The sequence below is a fragment of the Anarrhichthys ocellatus genome, unplaced genomic scaffold, assembly GCF_004355925.1.
Source record: "Anarrhichthys ocellatus isolate YVR2014 unplaced genomic scaffold, GSC_Weel_1.0 scaffold42, whole genome shotgun sequence".
Lineage (NCBI taxonomy): Eukaryota > Metazoa > Chordata > Actinopteri > Perciformes > Anarhichadidae > Anarrhichthys > Anarrhichthys ocellatus.
In genome coordinates, this window is record NW_022280072.1 from 1,509,600 (window position 1) to 1,527,767 (window position 18,168).

General features: G+C 42.5%; 2 protein-coding genes across 2 annotated transcripts; both read right to left on the bottom strand.

Annotated features, from left to right (window-relative positions):
- Positions 1-3,406: 3,406 nt before the first annotated feature.
- On the bottom strand, positions 3,407-7,237 carry caiap (CARD- and ANK-containing Inflammasome Adaptor Protein). Its single transcript, XM_031868253.1, is given in 4 exon segments — positions 3,407-4,159; positions 4,243-4,465; positions 5,248-5,431; positions 6,067-7,237. Coding segments are annotated over 4 exon segments (2,331 nt in total).
- Positions 7,238-10,355: 3,118 nt separating this feature from the next.
- Positions 10,356-12,419, bottom strand: jun (Jun proto-oncogene, AP-1 transcription factor subunit). The gene has a single exon (XM_031868386.1). The coding sequence runs from the start codon at positions 12,097-12,099 to the stop codon at positions 11,134-11,136; it is 966 nt and encodes a 321-aa protein (XP_031724246.1). The 5' UTR covers positions 12,100-12,419; the 3' UTR covers positions 10,356-11,133.
- Positions 12,420-18,168: the final 5,749 nt, after the last annotated feature.

Here is an 18,168-nt window from a genome sequence, read left to right on the forward strand (position 1 = left end):
AAACATGTTGACACTGAAACATATTCACACTGAAACATGTTGACACTAAAACATATTCACACTGAAACATGTTCACACTGAAACATGTTGACAGTAAAACATGTTGACACTGAAACATGTTCACACTGAAACATGTTCACAGTAAAACATGTTGACACTGAAACATGTTGACACTGAAACATGTTGACACTGAAACATGTTGACACTGAAACCTGTTCTCACTGAAACCTGTTCTCACTGAAACATGTTGACACTGAAACATGTTCACACTGAAACATGTTGACACTGAAACCTGTTGACACTGAAACATGTTGACACTGAAACCTGTTCACACTGAAACATGTTGACACTGAAACATGTTGACACTGACAAAGTCTGAAAGTTGAGTCCAAGCCCTTCCTGCATGGTCTGCATTATCATTATGTTACCCCTTAAAACTCCTTAAACTATAGATCAAAAACCCGTAAAAGGAAAGAGTCTGAAGGTTGTAGGTTCAAACCCTGCCTGTGGTTTGTCATTTCCTCCTGTTAACCCTCAGAGGGCTGTTAAAGGTGTTTCTTATTGACAAAAGGCTCTCTTTGAATGAATCAGTGTGTTTCATAAAGACACTCAGATCCTGAATTCATTAAAAAACGTTTCAGAGGAGGAGGTCCTTCTGAACTGGAAAGAAGTTGTGACACACATTTGGTTCTTCTGTTGGGACGAAGAGTAAAAACACTTTATCAACTTTCCTAACTTGTGAAGTGACATGAAACCATCCATACGTGGGCAGGTTTTGACACAATTGGCCCCTCAAGGGCACAGTCATGAAAAAGGCCCCACCACCTCTCTTATACAGAGGCAAGACACACAAACTCTATGATTCTCTTTTTGTTTTGTGTCTTTTTGTTGTCTTCATGCATCTCTCTTTGTGTCTCTTTGGGGTCATTTGGGATCTCATTGTAGTTATTGTGAGCCTCTTTAGTTGCTTTGTATGTCTTCTGTATTGTCATTGTGGGTCTCTTTGCGTCATTTTGCATCTGTTTTGCATCTCTTTGTAGTCATTTTGTGTCTCTTTGGAGTCGTTATATATTTCTTTGTGGTCATTTTGAGTCTCTTCCTGGTTGGAAATGTCTCTTTGCATTACATTTTGTAAGTAAAAGCCAGGGGGCTCCTGATATTTTGGGCCTCTGGGCCCGTTCAGTCCTCCATCCATTGCTGAAATGTCTTTTTATTTTTTAAATGTACAAAATATAAAAGGGCATGCATGGTTTTCATGCTTTTGAATAGATCTAATCATATAATTTCTATTTAAGTTGTATTTGATTGATTATCTGAATGGTTTAGGGTTTTTAGGGGGTAACAATCCCTTAAGAACTTTAATGGTTCTTTATCAGTGAAGGGAATGGGTTGCAAAAGAGGTTCCCACCAGGCATCGAACCATCGATATGTTGCAGTTGCAGTGTATGCAATGCACCCATCAGGCTACCAAGTTGCTCCATGTAACTTCAATTTTTAATTGAATTCAGCGCTTTACCCCAGAGTTGTGTTGATAGATAATTGAATAAAAACATTAGGGATCTTCTTGGATTAGAAAATAGAGAGGCAACTTGAGAAATGTTGTTGTTAGTGGACATATTCTAAACTTTACAATGCATTAACACATATAGTTTTATTTTAGGCATTCTTTTTAATTTACCACTCACATAGGCCTACCTAAAAACATTGTACAGTAAAGTTAGTTTAAATAAGTTTAAAAATAAATGACTCACTATTATTCTGTCTTTAAATGATAACTAAACTGATTCATTTTGAAATAGTTACATAATTTTTAGCCGGAATAAATTAATTGAGTTCTAATTTTATAAAATATTTTTTATCCTTTAACAAAAAAACATGAGATTTCACCCCAACTTCACACATACATTTTTTTCTGCCCCGCTCACCAGTCAACCGTGTGCATGGTATTTTGCACTTACAATTGCTTTTGTAAACAAAAGCATTATTTTTTTATTTTTATTTTTTATTTTTATTTATTTATTTTTTTCAAATGCTGTCTCTAAAGTGTCTCCGGCTTCCCCCCACAGTCCAAAAACATGCAGCTTAGGTTATTTGGAGACTCGAAATTGCCCGTAGGTGTGAATGTGAGTGTGAATGTTTGTCTGTCTCTACATGTGCCCTGCGATAAACTGGCGACCTGTCCAGGGTGTACCCTGCCTTCGCCCAATGTCAGCTGGGATCGGCTCCAGCGCCCCGCCACCCTGAACAGGATAAGCGGTTTGGATAATGAATGAATGAATGAACAAAAAAACCTTTTTTTAATACTTTAAGTGATTATTTAATAAAACACATAATTATCTAAATATGTCTTATGTGATCATTTATAACAGACCACTGAGGTGTGACAAAGCATTTTCTGATGCAGTAATGGTTTTACACAACAGCAGCGCAATGGAAAAGTGATGAGGGAGCGATTGAAATGAATTACCAAGAACTAAAAAGGTTGCATAAGTGAGGAAACACAAAGCTAGCAGAAAAAAACCCACCATGTCATTCTGGGTCTCATGGTTTTAGTTTTGTCAGCCACTCCTCTTTTCACATTCATACAGGAAGAAACACATCACATGGCAGATGTGAATCACCAGCAGTTACCTTCACCTGCCTATAATCATCCAGCACAACTTGCATCTTTACAGATCTTTTGTCAATAAAAGGTGAATGAAACATCAAAACATTTAGTTTTACAAATTAAAATAGAGAACACAGCATGTCTACAAGTTATTTATTTTGCTCTTAGATTCATGGATAATTTGAGTTAAGAGCACATGTTTCTCACCTGAAATATGACAATGACCCAAATGGAGAAAATTCTACTTTCAATGGAGGTCTGTTTCAGAACTGAGATTTCAGTGTTCAAGACACAACTTTATTGACAATGAGAGTGTTGGACATGAGACATATTTACTTTGTAGCCCAAGATAAAAGCTCTCAATCATGCTTTTATTTCAATGTTATTTCTTTGGCAAATGTATGCACAAAAAACATGTCCTCAATACCTTTCACAGGATATGATGCAAGGTTTGAGATATGATTTAATCAATGATTTGACCGATAAAAGAATAGTGCCATTATTAAAGTTACTGTGAGGAACTTTTAACAGGTCATGAATTTAATACAGATGCCTGTATATATGAACTATAAGCTGGAGACCCAGGCCGTATTGCTGGGCTGATTAGAGGGAAGGGAGGCACAGGAGAACCAGAACCAGGACTGAGCAGACCCTGCTGCGGTAAAATGAGAGGTTTTCTTAGGACGCTGGTGCTTTGTTCACAGGAACCACCAGAATCAACACAAAATAAAAACTCCTCATACCGTTAAGCTGACATTATATTTCCAGCACCTGTCGTTTTCTCTCTCTTAGCTTCTTTTATTTGATAAGAAACATCTTTCTCATGAGGAAAGTAGCGACGCTCTCATGTTCTGGTGTGTCTCCACTTTCTGCCACCTGCAGAGGTGTCTTCCCCACATTATTGGTCACCTGCAGATTCACCTTCTTCCTCCTCTGCCGCCCCATGTTCCCAGTTTGTCCCCAGTTTACAAGCGCCCTCACCACCTCCAGGTGTCCGCCTCGTGCAGCACAGTGCAGAGGAGTGTCTTTACTGTGATCCGTGCTGTTGATCTTTGCCCCGGCCTCCAGGAGCAGCACCGTCACACTGTCGTGGCCCCTCTCAGCTGCAGTGTGAAGCGGCGTTCTCCTCCATGCGTTCCTCTCCTCCATCTCCTTGTTGTTGAAGTGTAGAAGAGCTGAAACCACGCTGGCGTGCCCAGCAGCTGCTGCGTAATGGAGAGCTGTGGAGCCGTCCATGTCTTTAGCCCCTCCCTTTGCCCTGTGGGACAACAGTGAGCTCACGGCATCTACTTTCCCCTCTGCGGCAGCCAGGTGGAGGGCAGCTTTTTTCTCGTTGTCAGTGGTGTTTGGGTTGGCTTTGGCTGACAGCAGCAAGTCTACCACACAGCCTCCTGACTGGGAAGAGGCCGCCCAGTGCAAGGCTGTCCGCCCTAGCCTGTCTCTGACTCCGGGGTCTGCCTCGCCCTGAAGAGGCCGGATCACTGGGCCTGCATGGCCCTGCTGACTGGCTATGTGCAGAGGGGTCAGCCCATCCTGGGCTACTGGATCTACCTAAAGAAACGACACACAACTCCAATTCTCCACAAACATATACAAGAAAAAATCTACAAAATGGACACTGGTTGAACAATTACCTGTGCTCCAGCTCTTTACAACAGACCAACTAGTTCTGGCCTATTGCACTGAGCTGCCAGGTGTAGAGGGGTTTGGGCTTTAGGTCCGGTAATGTTGGGGTCCAATCCTTTTTCCAGCAGTGTCTGCACTATGGGCACACTGCCACTGCGGACGGCCAGGTGCAACGCTGAGGAGAGGTCGGATAAAGTAACATCCAGTTTGGCCTGTTTTGCTACCAGCGCTCTGAAATGAGAAACACATACTTAAAGGTACAGTGTGTAGCATCTGGGGGAATCTATTGGCAGAAATGGAATAGAATATGTTCGTTGTTTACGTTCATTATGATAATTTTGGGGGAGTGGCTTTGGAGGGAGGCCTGAAGGGAGGAGCTGTAAGGGTTGCCGACTCTGCGACTTTCTCGCCAGATTTAGCAACTTTTGGAGCAAGTGCTGCTAGCTACTTTCATTGGAAGAGAGTTGGCTAAACTAGGCTGGGTTATTTTTAACAATATATCTGATTTACTGTTGTTTCTCCAATGTTGCTGACCCCAGCAACATTTAGTGAACTGGTAAATACAGGAGGACTGACTCAAGTAAATATAGGATTATTTGCAATTAAGCAACAAAATCATATTGGACATATCTACAGACACACACAATCATAATCAAGAAAGAGCTGCAGTAATGGAGATATAGAATATATGTTGTAATATAGGAGCAAGAACTGTGTTGAATATAATATAGATATATGTTTATATTCTATGTTCTGTTGTATACTGTACATGTCAAGATTTGTCACATGCAAAAATCAGAAAAACAATACAGCAAAAGCAAAATTTAAAGCCACTGAGCGTAAAAATGAACAATATCATTCACTGGTGCCCCCTGGTGGTAGTGTGGAATAACACTGGAGCAGTCAGCAATGTGAGCAGCTACGTCACTGACACCCCATTGCTATAAGATGGTGAATGTGCGTGTGTAGAAGAGACACGTTTTAGCAACATTTAGTCCGTGTTGAACACTTACCTGTAGACGTCAGTGTGACCCAGCTCAGCTGACAACAGGAGAGGAGTGTAGCCCTGTTGGTCTAAAGTGTTCACATTCACTCCTCTGTCTATGAGAGCGGTTACCACTCCATCATGGTTCTGTTTAACAGCTGAGAAGAGAGCAGAACCCAGAGCCTCTGCACTCAGAGCTCCTCTGGGATTATCTGGAGTTTAGACAAGACAATAGAATATAAAATGTGTTATCGTCTAAGGTTTGCATATGTGCAATATCTGCTATTAAAAAGTGTACATTAAAAACACAACACATCACATCCAGACAGGACACATTTACATAAAAGCACAATACTCCATACAAGCTATATAAAAGGAGCAGGTGCTCGGTGGTGAGGACTGAATCGAGGTTAAATAAATCGGTGTGCTGAGGTAAAAAGCTGGCTTCTGAAAACAAGATATAGTGACAGCTTGTTTGTTTGCAGCTTCCTTCTAACATCTCAAAAAAAGTGAACGTAAAGTGAAAGTGGTAGTCTGCAGCTCCTTAAGACCAATGGAGGATTCACGTGTTGTTGTTTTTCAGCCCTGGAGACGAAAACAACAGCGCCCCCCTGCGTGTGGAGTAGAAGCAGGTTGGTTTGTCCTTTCTGGGCTACTGTAGAAACATGGCGACCAGCTCCGTGAAGAAAACCCGCTCAGTACGTAGATATAAAAGGCTAATTTTAAGGCAACGAAGATCAGGTTTCTTATTCATTTTCAGGTGATTATACACTAAAGAATACATACTTATTAATAATAGATTCTATTTATGCCAATAGGTTCCCCTATCACAGGTGAAAAGACTCACCGAGCAGCAGATGTAAAATTGATTCATTGTGGAGCTTGACGGCCTCATGTATAACATCGTATTCCACTTTAGCCCCCGCGTTTAGAAGGACAGTCACCGTTTTCTCGTCGTTCCTGGAAACGGCGTCAAACAGAGCTGTTAGTTCCCGGTTGCTTCTGGCGTTGATGGCGGCGCCGCTCCGCAGCAGCAACTGGGCCGGCCTCCAGTCATCCCCCACAGTGGCCGTGTGGAGAAACATGTCCTGAGTGTCGTGGCTCTCCGACTGCTTGGCCTCCACCTTCACCAAGACTTCCAGACAACTCAGGCGCTCGTTGTCCGCTGCCAGGTGAACGGGGGTTTTGCCTTGCAGATCCAGAGCGTAGATGGGGGCCCCGGCCTGAACGAGGGCCCCAACTGCCTCGGCGTGACCCCTTCCAGCTGCCCTGTGAAGAGCCGTGTGACCCTTCTTATCCTGCAGGTCCAGTCGGGCTCCTTTGCGGATCAGGAGCTCAATGGCGGACAGGTGACCGCGCTCAGCAGCTACATGTAAAAGAGTCTCGTTGGAGGAATTGACGGAGTTAATATCAGCGTCTTTCAACAGCTCCTCCAGCAGCACTACATCCCCTTCTGAAGCGATCATGTGGATGAGATGTTCTGGTTTACTTTGTGCCGGTTTGGGCTCCTCTGATTTTAGAAGTGGCACGCTCGTGTCTTCCTTTTCAGGGCTTCTAGATGTCTTTGTTCCTTTGGTGGCGGATAAAGAACGAGTCTTCTCAGTTCCATCCAGCCCAGTCTCTTTCCAGTCTCTTTCCAGCAAATATCCAATCAGCTGTCTCCTGGCATCTCGGACACGTTCATTCACACCACCAGCATAGGTCTTGATTCGCTGGTAGAGGTTGGGTTCTGCCAACATGAGACACGGATGGAAGAATATCCGACACGCCCTTTCACCTCTGGCCTCCAGGTGGTCCAGGACCCTGGAGTTTTGATCCATGCGAGTCGTGATGGTCAAGACGACGGATCGCTTCTCTGCCGTCATGACCCCCTCCGCGACCAGAAGATCCAGTAGATCCTCGGTGTGCGAGATTCCGTAAACTAGATACCTCCTCTTGACCCGGATTACCTCCACAGCATAGGGGTTGATGCAGGTTGATGCCGCTTGAGCGCCAAAACCTTTGAGTATATTCAACATTTTAATCACACGGGGAAAGATTTCCTCAAGCTTTCACACTTCAGCAAGTCATTGTTGTAACTTGTGGTTCTGGCTGTGTGTGTGTGCGTGTGTGTGTGTGTCCATGTGTGTGTGTGTGTGTTATACCTTATTGCTAAGTGAAAACACCCCGCCCTAGCAACAAAATACAGACAGATCTGTCCGGCTCAAGCTGCCCTTTGTGAGATTATATGACCAACCATTTTAGCATTAGCACGGCTGCAGCAGCACGGCAGTAATGATACCAGTCATACAATATTATCGTAGTTTGTAATTATACAATGTTTCTTCTGTACAATTCTTCTTTTAAATCATTTTAATAAACAGTCTTAATGTTCTGTTGATAGTAATTTTACTGTTTTTGCTTAATTTTGTATTTTGATGCTTTGGCAACATTGTTCTCGAAACTTTCATTTAGATAAAGTTCCTTTAAATTAATATATATTTTTTTAATTTAACCGTTATTTAGCCAGTATAATCCCATAGAGATTTGGAATCTCATCCTCCTCTTGTCCTGGCCAAGATCATAAGAGGCATAAAACTTTCACACAAGTGCCAACATAAAAACACAAAAACCTGATTTAAAAAAACAATGTAATTGAATTGAGAGAGATAGAGTGAACACGCATTCACTCTAACTGTGTGTGGGTGCAGAGACGTTGCATTCCCTGCATGACCCCATTCTGCTCAATCAAATCAAACTTTATTGTTAATATCTGAAAAGCCTGTGAAATAATAACTAAAACCGTAATGATGATATTGTGCCATATTTTACACCAAACACAAGTCATTTATTTATTTGTGTCAAATGGCAGAAGCCAAACAATACACTAAAAATACAAGATCCATTCAAAACTGTACTTAAAGTAGTTTTATAAATCAGAATGTATTAACATGTCAGCAGCATATTAATATAGGGGCTAGTTGAGGTAGATTGATACTTCATGGTTATATATTTTTCCTTATAAAATCTTAGTAATTAGCTATAACTGTCAAATAAATGTAGTGGAATAAAATAGGCTATAATAGTTTCCTCTAAAAATAACAGTCAGTATAAAACAATATTATATTAAAAGCACCTCAAAACAAAACAGCAGTGTTGGGTGTCTGGTTGTGAATTTGATTTATTAACGGCGTTGTTTAATTACTTATGGTGCGCTGCATTGTGGGAATAAGTATTGTTCATTTGTTGTTTCTTCTAAATAAACAATCAAATGAAAGAATTACAGATCTACAGTTACTGCGGATTTAGACATTGGATTTTCATTGCGATTTTTTAACATTATAATTTGTATTAATCTGTTAATTTGACATCAAACAGACGTCTCGTTGCCTCTGTGATGATCTTTTCATTGATTTGACCTTCATGCGGTCCAGTGTTCCTCTCGGTTGTAACTTCTCAGGGTTCACCTCGCAGCATTATGCAGAGATTTCAGACTCGACTCACTTCCCGTAATGCCCGCCTCCTCCTCCGACGTGACGTGGATCTTCCGAGCGCGCCCTCTCCTTATATGGAAGGGGCAGGACTCCGCCTTCCGGAAATGATGTCACGCTGCCCCAGGTTTAAGAAATCAGAACAGGCTAAAGCAGATTTACAGAGGAATTAGAATCATGACGATGATTATAATGATATAGTACTGTAGTGTATTTGTGTTGTGTAAGCAATATGATTATATGCTTTGTTAATGAGCGCCAAATAAACTTGATATGGCAATAAATGATTGAATCTTGAATATAAGAAAATAATAATAAATAATAAAAAAAAAATATATGAATAAAAATTGTTTTTTTGGACCTCATAAATGAATAAATAATGAGTAAATCCACGCCAGACCATCAACTTTCTTAATTTTTTTTACAATTTAATTGTATAGATATAATAATTGATATTGAATTACCCTCATGTTAGACTCAAACAGTTGAATTGGCTGCTTTATGCATAAAACCATGTTGTGAAAATATTCCTTTAGAATAAATGTATATAAAAGAAAAAAACAACAATGTGGGCAAAGTGGACAATGAAACATATATATATATATATATATATATTTATCACGTTATCCTTCACTCCATCCATTTAATAACCTGTCCTGTTTCTTTGACTCTTGAAATCATGACAGGTCTGTGTTCATTTAAAGCAATGACTCATACAAGCTGCAGAGAAGACATGAAGACTTTGAAACTGCAACGTTTCATTTCATCTTTCAGGTCAATGGGTCTGTGTCGCCCTCTAGTGGTTCATTACCAGCAGGACACACTGGTGGCTCGTGAGAGTTCCACACTGTAACCTGACTGCCACACCTGACCTCGTCCGACACATTCACCTGCTGCCACTAGAGTCTATATGCAGGGATGAGGATTATAATATTTGCTGGGTTTACTGTGGACATTAAGTTCATTTACTTTCAGTTGTATACAGATATACAAGATACATATATGTGTAATGGTTCGTCAAAATAACTCTGGTCATACCTGAACATATTGAACATATTGATTATTTGTTCCTCTAAGCTACTTTTTTACTCATTAAAAGTACATTGTAGTCTACAAGGTATCCAGAAAACACACCACAGTGGTACTTTTTTATGGAGTAGATATGTGTATTCACTTGCAATACAGGACCTAAAATGTCTTTCGACATGAGGCTTTCTTAAGTCACACGAGGACAGGAAGTGCTGAATAACTGTATGGTGCAACAGCACATGTGTGATTTTCCTGTTTATGTGTCAAATCAGTGAGATGTTGCTTATACCTGTTGTAATAACAGTGTATTGTGTCAACACCTGAGAACGATGGGAGGTTTTATAAGACATGTATACTCTTCAGATATCTGTCTGTGTGAGACATACAGTGGAGATATCTCAAGCTGGACCTGATCTCCTTCAGTGAGCCCGGATCAATACCTGCACTAATGGAATTTACCTTGAGGTGCTGGGAACTATACCAACATGTTGCAACATGCTTTATTGTTTGAGCTCGTGACATGGCACACCCACTTTTTCTTTCTTTTTCTCTCACACACACACACACAACACACAACACACAACACACACACACACACAACACACACACACACACACACACAATTTCATTTCATCTGGTTTATTTTCTTAAATATTGATTAGTTTCTGAAGTGATCAGAAAACAAAACATTTAAAAAAAATGTATACAGTATTCTTATTACAAATGGTAAACATAAGTACTCCGAGTTGATCTTATATACATATAACAATGAGTGAAACCCCATTAAAACAAGTTTAGAAAAAAAACAAGTAAATCTTGAAGCTTTTCTAATTGACTTTCTTACAATTAAGAAAGAAACAAGTACATTGTACTGTAACTCAGAAGTCAGGCAGCTTTTGTTACAACGTTTCAGCCCTTTAGAGTTGGCCAACACGCCCAAGTTCGAGGCCTTTATGGCTACACAGCAAGAAAAGTCTCTATTGCAGGTTCCTAAATCCTCTAATACTGAATTTCTCCTTTGATGATCATGATAAGTTCCATGCAGAGCTGGGTGTGGACAATAAAAAAATAAATCAAGAAAACTTCAGTCCAGTTCTGTTTTAAAAAAGAAAGAAATACAGCATGAAACAGATACAGAAAGGCATCCTGTTTGTTGTCATGCCCCCTCCCCCCACCCCCCTCTTGTTCATGGGTGCTGTCACTGTCCCGAGCCCCTCTCTGGGGACGCGCCACCGGGGAGCGCGTGGCACTTCAGTGCAGCCCCCCCCCCCCTCCCCCCCGGTCCTGCCAGTGTCGCGCCACATCATCCCAAAACCCCGTCACGATTTACGGGAGATGCAGCCACTCACACTCTCACAGGACGCGTCCGGTTCGTTCAACCATCGTCTTTAATCTCTCTCTCTGCTGTCACCTCCTCAGAAGGTCTGGAGCTGCTGCGTTAACATGAGCTGGCACCCGCTGTTGACGTGGTTCATCACCTTCTGCTTCAGCTGGGCCACCTGCTCGCGCAGCATGTTGGCGGTGGACGCGAGCTCCGAGTTCTGGGACTTGAGGTTCTTGACTTTGTCCTCAAGCCTGGAGATGCGCTCCAGCTTCCTCTTCCGGCACTTGGACGCGGCGACGCGGTTCCTCATCCGCTTTCTCTCGGCTTTGATGCGCTCCTGGTTCTCCATATCGATCGGGGAGAGAGGAGGCGTCTCCCCTGGCATCTCCGGCACAGTTTGGGGCTCCTCTTTGAGCGCCGAGAGCCGGGAGGGCTGCCCGTAGATGGGGGGGAGCTGCGGCGGGGCGGCGGGGAAGGACATAGCCGAGGTGGTGTAACCCGTTGCCGATACCGTGCTGATGGCCGGGTGGAAAGTGTTCAAGTCCTCGTAAACCGGCGAGTCGGAGCGCATGGCTGCGTTGTTGTTGTTGTTGTTGTAAACGGCGGCACCGGCAACCGGCGGCAGCGCGGCGTTGACACCGGTCTGAGGAGCCGAGGGGACACTCACGTTGGCGGTGCCCGGCATGTGCTGGTGGTGAAGCTCCGCCAGGGCTCGGACGAACCCCTCGGCGAAGCCCTCCTGCTCGTCCGTGACATTCTTGGGACACATGAACTGGGTCGGGGTCGGCGTGGTGGTGATGAGCCCGTTGCTGGACTGGATGATGAGCCGCTCCAGCTCCGGCGAGGCCAGCTTCAGCAAGCCCACGTCGGGGGAGGTGAGGATGTCGCCGGCTTTGGCACGGAGGTGAGGCTTCAGGACGCCGGACGGATCGGCGAGGTTCAGCGTCATGTTGCGCTTCAGCACTTTGGGGTTGCTGTATCCGAAGCCGGCGCTGTCGTGCTGGGAGAAAGCGTTGAGTGAGTCGTCATAGAAAGTAGTTTCCATTTTGGTATACATGGAAGAGGAACCGAAGTAGCAACTAAAGTCTTCAGCAACACAACTTTTCCTCCCCCGGTTCTTCTGGAAAAAACACACTGGTTTCCAAAACGTCCTCTCTGTGCGTAAAAAGAAGTTCCAAACATTGGAGTGCGCACTGTTCTTAATGAGACTTACTTCTATCAGAGTGTAATAGTTCACAAAGATGTCGCCAAAGTATCCAGCCTTGTATCGAGTCCGTTGAGTGGCTCTTCACTGTTTCTCGTCAGCCACCGACACTGTTGGTCCGCGGTGCTCGCTCTGCTCCGGTGCGCGTGTGTGTATACTCTGAGCCCGGCAGCGTGGAGGCTAAACCTTATCTGCTGCCGCTGCCTCTCTAAAAATAGCCATGATGTCACGACGGGGCTCTCCTATTGGCTGGGGGGCGTGTCGTTAGCGCGGGGTGGAGGGAGGAGGGAAACCAGCCCTTTCGATAAGGCGCGTTGCCTTGACGACCACCCAGAAGATTCTTAGTCTCGCGGTGGATTGTGGGATGAGGTAATGCTGCGAGGAGAGCGTGAGCGCGGTGCATTGTGGGATGACGTATTGTTTTTGAATCTCTGGTTACCCGCTTTACTGTCAGAGGCGGGACAGTGAAGTGTTGCTGCTGTACGTCTCTCTCTCTTCTTACAGAAACAAACAAAACTAAAACAAAACTAAAACGAAATAAAAAATAAAAAAACATGACACGGAAGTTGATGCAGAGGGTGAGAAAAATAGATACAAATAAATACATAAAAAATAATAAAAAATAAGAATAAGTAAATAAATGATGAATAAAAAAATATTTAGGGTTAGGTTCAATTTGTAGTTGTAATCAACAAACACTTATGTTTATATAATTTGACTTGAATAATCAACATGTTCATAATATAGTGCAAGATGTCAATATTTTTTGTGTTGTGATCCAGCTCTACTGTACATCTGTTCACTGACTTTTATTTACAACACTTTTTCTGTTAACATTTTGTACTTGTAGAAGTCTTACATTTAACCTCGTAGGAGCCCTTAAAAGTACAGTTGAATGATCTCTAATAGCCTAAATGATTGACATCATAAATTATATTTTAATTATATTATCATTACAGTAAATGAAAGAGACGCTTTCTTTTTTATTACCACATATTTGAAAAATGATCTGGCTTCATAACAGCTAAAAAATCAAAACAGCTATTTTGATTTCAAAATACCATTTTGTGATACAGTAAAGGGAAATTGCTCTTCTATGCGATTCTATTCTATTTTGCAAATCAAAGTTTATTCCACTTAAATACAAATAGCCATATTACATGATATGACATGAATACATTATAAATGCCTCTGTAAATTTAGATTATATTCTACATTGTTATAATATTTTCTTCAGTATTGTATTGTATTTTATTATATTCAAATATATTATACTCTATTCTATTCTACAGTATTCTATACAGTATTTTACAAGTATTATTTTCTAATCTGCATTATTTATTGTTTTTTTCCCTAATCTGCGGTCTTCTATTCTTTGCCAATAGTCTACTTTGCTGCTGGATCAGACGTCTAATCTTTACAGCTGGAGAAAGTTGTGAGTTCGTATAAACTTGGAAAAAGTGAGTGAAAACAAATTATATATATTTTCCATGTGTGTGTGCGCTCATGGTGGAAAGTCTTCTTGTGCTGAAAGTGTCATTTTTTGCTTCTCAGTCCTGGACATCGAGGTGGTCTCTGGTAGGTGGTCCGGTCCCCTATAAGTTGTCCCATATAGCACACATACTGTACACAAAACACTAGTTTAGATTAGTGGGAGTTAGAATTTGACACCTGGGCAGGTCAATATGAACATAGACATAATTACTTATATAAGAAATGCATTAAATCTGAGTTATTTACCTGAAGCGTATAGGGCCAAGTCCATCTCATTGAGTCACGTGCTCTGCTACCTCGCACTCTTTCCTCCCTGCAGTCATTAGCAGACGGATTTAAAAGGACCTTTTTGCTTTTACTGCATAGACCACACGTCTGAGAAGCTACATTTAAGACCTTTTATTTCTGCTACGCCTACAAATTGTTGAAGACGGATCCACAGTCGTCTGTTCGTCCTCATAAAGAGCGAGCACATTCCCTATTATCCATGTCAGGGTGTGTAATTAGTGTAGTCCAGTCCATTGTCCCATGGCCCTTGGTCAGAAATCACGTCTGGTTTAATGGCGGGAGGTTAACTGGCGAGTCCCTCTAGTCCTCCACACTCCCACTGTCTGGGTCATTTTCTGCCCCGCCAGCTTTACCGACTACCTCCAGCACACAATGTCTAAATATGTCGCCCTTGTGTGACGAGTAAATCAGTTCCCCGGCGCTGGCTGGCTCAGAGAGGCACCTAAGGAGGAGGAACCGGATCATAAAACACCACCACAGTCTGACTTTTTATGGCTGCTAATGTCGTCTTTATGTACTGTTGTATATGTCAAACCATGGCAATCAATAAAGTGGCATATGAATCTGATCCAACTGGTCAACTTAACTGATCTCGTGCAGTTTATTTTTTGATTGAATGGAGGTTAGGGTTGGTCCTTGAGGCTCACATGGCAAGAAATAAACCTCCAGAACTTTTTCTTTATTTTCTTTCATTTTTTTCTGCGTTTCTCTATATTTGGATTAACAGCCTAACAGGTATCTCCAAATGTTCTTTCAGTCTTTCTTATGCTTTCATTTTCTGCCAGTTCAATTCACATTATCGTACTTTTATACCTATCATAAAATAAGGAAGCAGAATAAGGACCAGTCGCTTAGTTGCTTGTTTGCACTCGATGTTCCACTGGCACATTCTGAAATATTTATCCACTTTGGCTCATTCATCTATTTATGACCGCTTTCCTTCTGAATTGCAGCAAATGAAAGACTCATAAGTAGGTGGTCTAGTGCCCCCCCCCACCTGACAGCAGGGATCCTCGTGTATGACTCCGCCCATTGTCCCAAATAGAGGAATTAAGCTGAGGGTAGAACACATGATGTCATTTAAAGTTATTATCTCGTTTGAATTAAAGCTCTTTTCGGAGTCAAATTGCACGGCAAAAGTCAGACATCTGTGAATTCTGTTTTATATACTTTCGAATAGTGTTTAATACAGAGTCCTTAAATGTTTCAACATGGCTGGAGCGCTGGATGAATCGGGTCTGCCTTTCTTCCCCGGTCGCCATGCGTAATGTTATAAAGAGGAAACCACAGCACGGTAGTTTGCCAAAGTGTTTTTCTGTGTAGGAATGTATGGGAGAGTTAGCATGGAGGAACCCTGCTGGTTTAAGTCACAATTCAACACCAGGTTGGGATATCCTGCTGCCTGTTGTGGTTCAGGACATTTGGTCACATGCCAGGTCCGGTAGTAACAGATTACATGTAATCAGGATTATGAAAATTAGGAACTATAATCAGGTGCAATTAGATTACAGTTACATTCTCAAGGATTGCTTAAATTTTTTCTTTGCATCTTTCAAATATAAGCATGTTTTTGTAATGGTAATTAGATTTGACCAATTCTAAATGCCAAATACTGCTGAAGTTAGTAGCTCCTCTCAGGTTGCCAGGTTTGTTAATGGTGAATTAGCTGATATTAGTTTTAGGTTTTTAGTGGTGATTTATGGATAGTGGAGTTTCATACCTTTTTATTTACATTGAAAAAAGAAAATTACCAATTTAAGTAAGTGCTCCTCTTGCGTTACAAGAGCAAAGTCCTCCATGTTTCAGCTGATTCACTGCTACCAGAGTAACAGGGACTCTTTTTTGAGACTTTGTGTTCTTATTGAATTATTCTGGTTGGTGGAGCTAACTGCAGGCTCTCAGGACTTTGGGAAGTGAGGTTTCAGTACTGACGAAATAATGAACTACAGCAGGATAGTTGGACAGGTAGCAGCAGGATGGCATTCATCCTCTGGGGACCATGAACATCTGTGAAATCTTTTTAATGAAATCCAATCAACAAAGTAGTGGACAGACCGGCGGACAGACTGACCGACCGACCAATCAAGAGACCGACAGACAGAACAACCGCCAGGACGAAATTACCGTCTAGGTAATGTCTTCTGGTCAACACATTTTGGTAAACAGACAAAAAGTTAAACTGCCAACTCAGGGTCTTGACTTAATAGTTACAATATGCACATTTAAAACATCTTGTTGTTATTATTTTATACGACACACGTTGTGGTGATTCAACTCCTTCTCCTTTTCAACTTTCCTTTCCTCTCCACCTGTTGATTAACAACGAACAAAGACTCTCGACTGTACTGTTTTCCTGCTCAGCTGCATCCTGACCTGAGGAGTTCTCCAAGTGGGCCTTCTGAGTTGTCTAGTCTTTAGCCGTTTCAACTGTTTTTTTATCATTAGCTTCCCCTCTCTCCTGAGTCTCACCTCTCTCACTGCCTCCATCCTGACATTACCTCAGCGCTGTATTTCCCTCTGGACTTAAACCCCCCACACACTTTGCCTTTCTCTTGTCTTTCTCCTTCTCGTCTCTCTCTCTCTCTCTCTCTCTCTCTCTCTCTCTCTCTCTCTCTCTCCAGTCCCTCTCATCTTACCCGATATCAGTGGCTGTCCAGGCAGCAGGATTTCCCCTGTGATGGAAACAGGCTGTGGCCCATTTGTATTGTTTCAGCGGCTCTTTTCAGTGAAATCTCACAGTGCACTCTGTGTTTGTGTTGGTATCATTAAAAGCCAAACCACCGGCCAAAGCACTGCACAGTACAAAAGGACAAGCACAACTGTAAATCCAGTGAAACATAAAAAAACAAAACAGGTTTTTACGTCAAACTGAGCACCCCTTGAGGTTTGCAGGGTGAGTGAGAGACAGGGAGACGGACTGTTGAAGCTTTTGAGACGGTGCACACTCACAATGGTCTTAGCCTGTCAGAACAATTGTTGTTTCAGCTGTTATGAGAAGGGAAAAAAGCACCCGGCGGTCTAGATTGTGTGTTGAACTGCAAGCTCACACACTTAGATGTGTATGTGCGTACACGTCCGGGTCCGCCTTTACTGGAAGCGCATGGACTTGTAAACGTATTTGTTATCATGTGAGGACACTGAGCAGGTAGATCGTATTTGGGCCAATATTTAGTGATCGTCTGAGAACCATGATTGTCTGTGTACATTTTTTTGCCGGTTCATCGAGTAGTTTTACCAGATGAGGAGAAACTTAAACATGCTGGTGACGTCAGAGGAAAAGTCAGAGAATTACTAAAGCCATCGGGATTCATTCTCTGGGGACCATGAACGTATGTAACATCCGTTTAGATATTTTAGTCCAGACCGACAGACAAACAGACGGAGAGGCGGAGAGGCAAAGAGACCAAGAGACCAACAGAGGCCGAAAGACCGTCAGACAGACCGACAGACCGACAGACTGACCAAGAGACCGACACATAGGCCAACCTACCGAGAGGCCGTGAAACCAACAGCGTGACAGACCGACCAACAGACTGACAAACTGACCAAGGGACCAACACACCGACAGATAGAAAGACCGATCGGTCGACCAGCCGAGATGCCGAGGCCGACAGACTGACCAGCAGACAATCGACAAACCAACCAAGAGACCGATAGACCGACACACCGACCGGATAACCAACAGTTGTTAATATAAAAAGTCTTGACTGTGGTGGACCACCCAACTGACTGACCGACTGAGAGACAGGCCGACATTGTTCAGGTTTTTAGGAGAATTCTTTGGACACACAGTGCATTCGGGATATGCATCTCAATCGGTTCTTTTTTACCACAGCTTGTGACACACTGACTCTCGCCTGTTACCAGCTCTGTACGTTGAACCCAAACCAGTCAGGCTCGTGCATAGCAGTGAAAAGAATAACTTGAAAAACACGTTGTTTGTAATATTGAAAACGAAAGATTGGGTTCTTCCACACCTCGTTCTCGCTCTTCTTTTGTTATTTTCCACTTCGTCCTCATCCTACACCACATCTTTCATTCTCCCTGATTGCCTCCATTTTTATCATCCTTACCTGCACACACACGTACACATACACACACACACACACACACACACACACACACACACACACACACACA

Coding starts and splice junctions, on each gene's coding strand:
- jun (XM_031868386.1), bottom strand. CDS start 12,099: ATGTATACCAAAATGGAAACTACTTTCTATGACGACTCACTCAACGCT.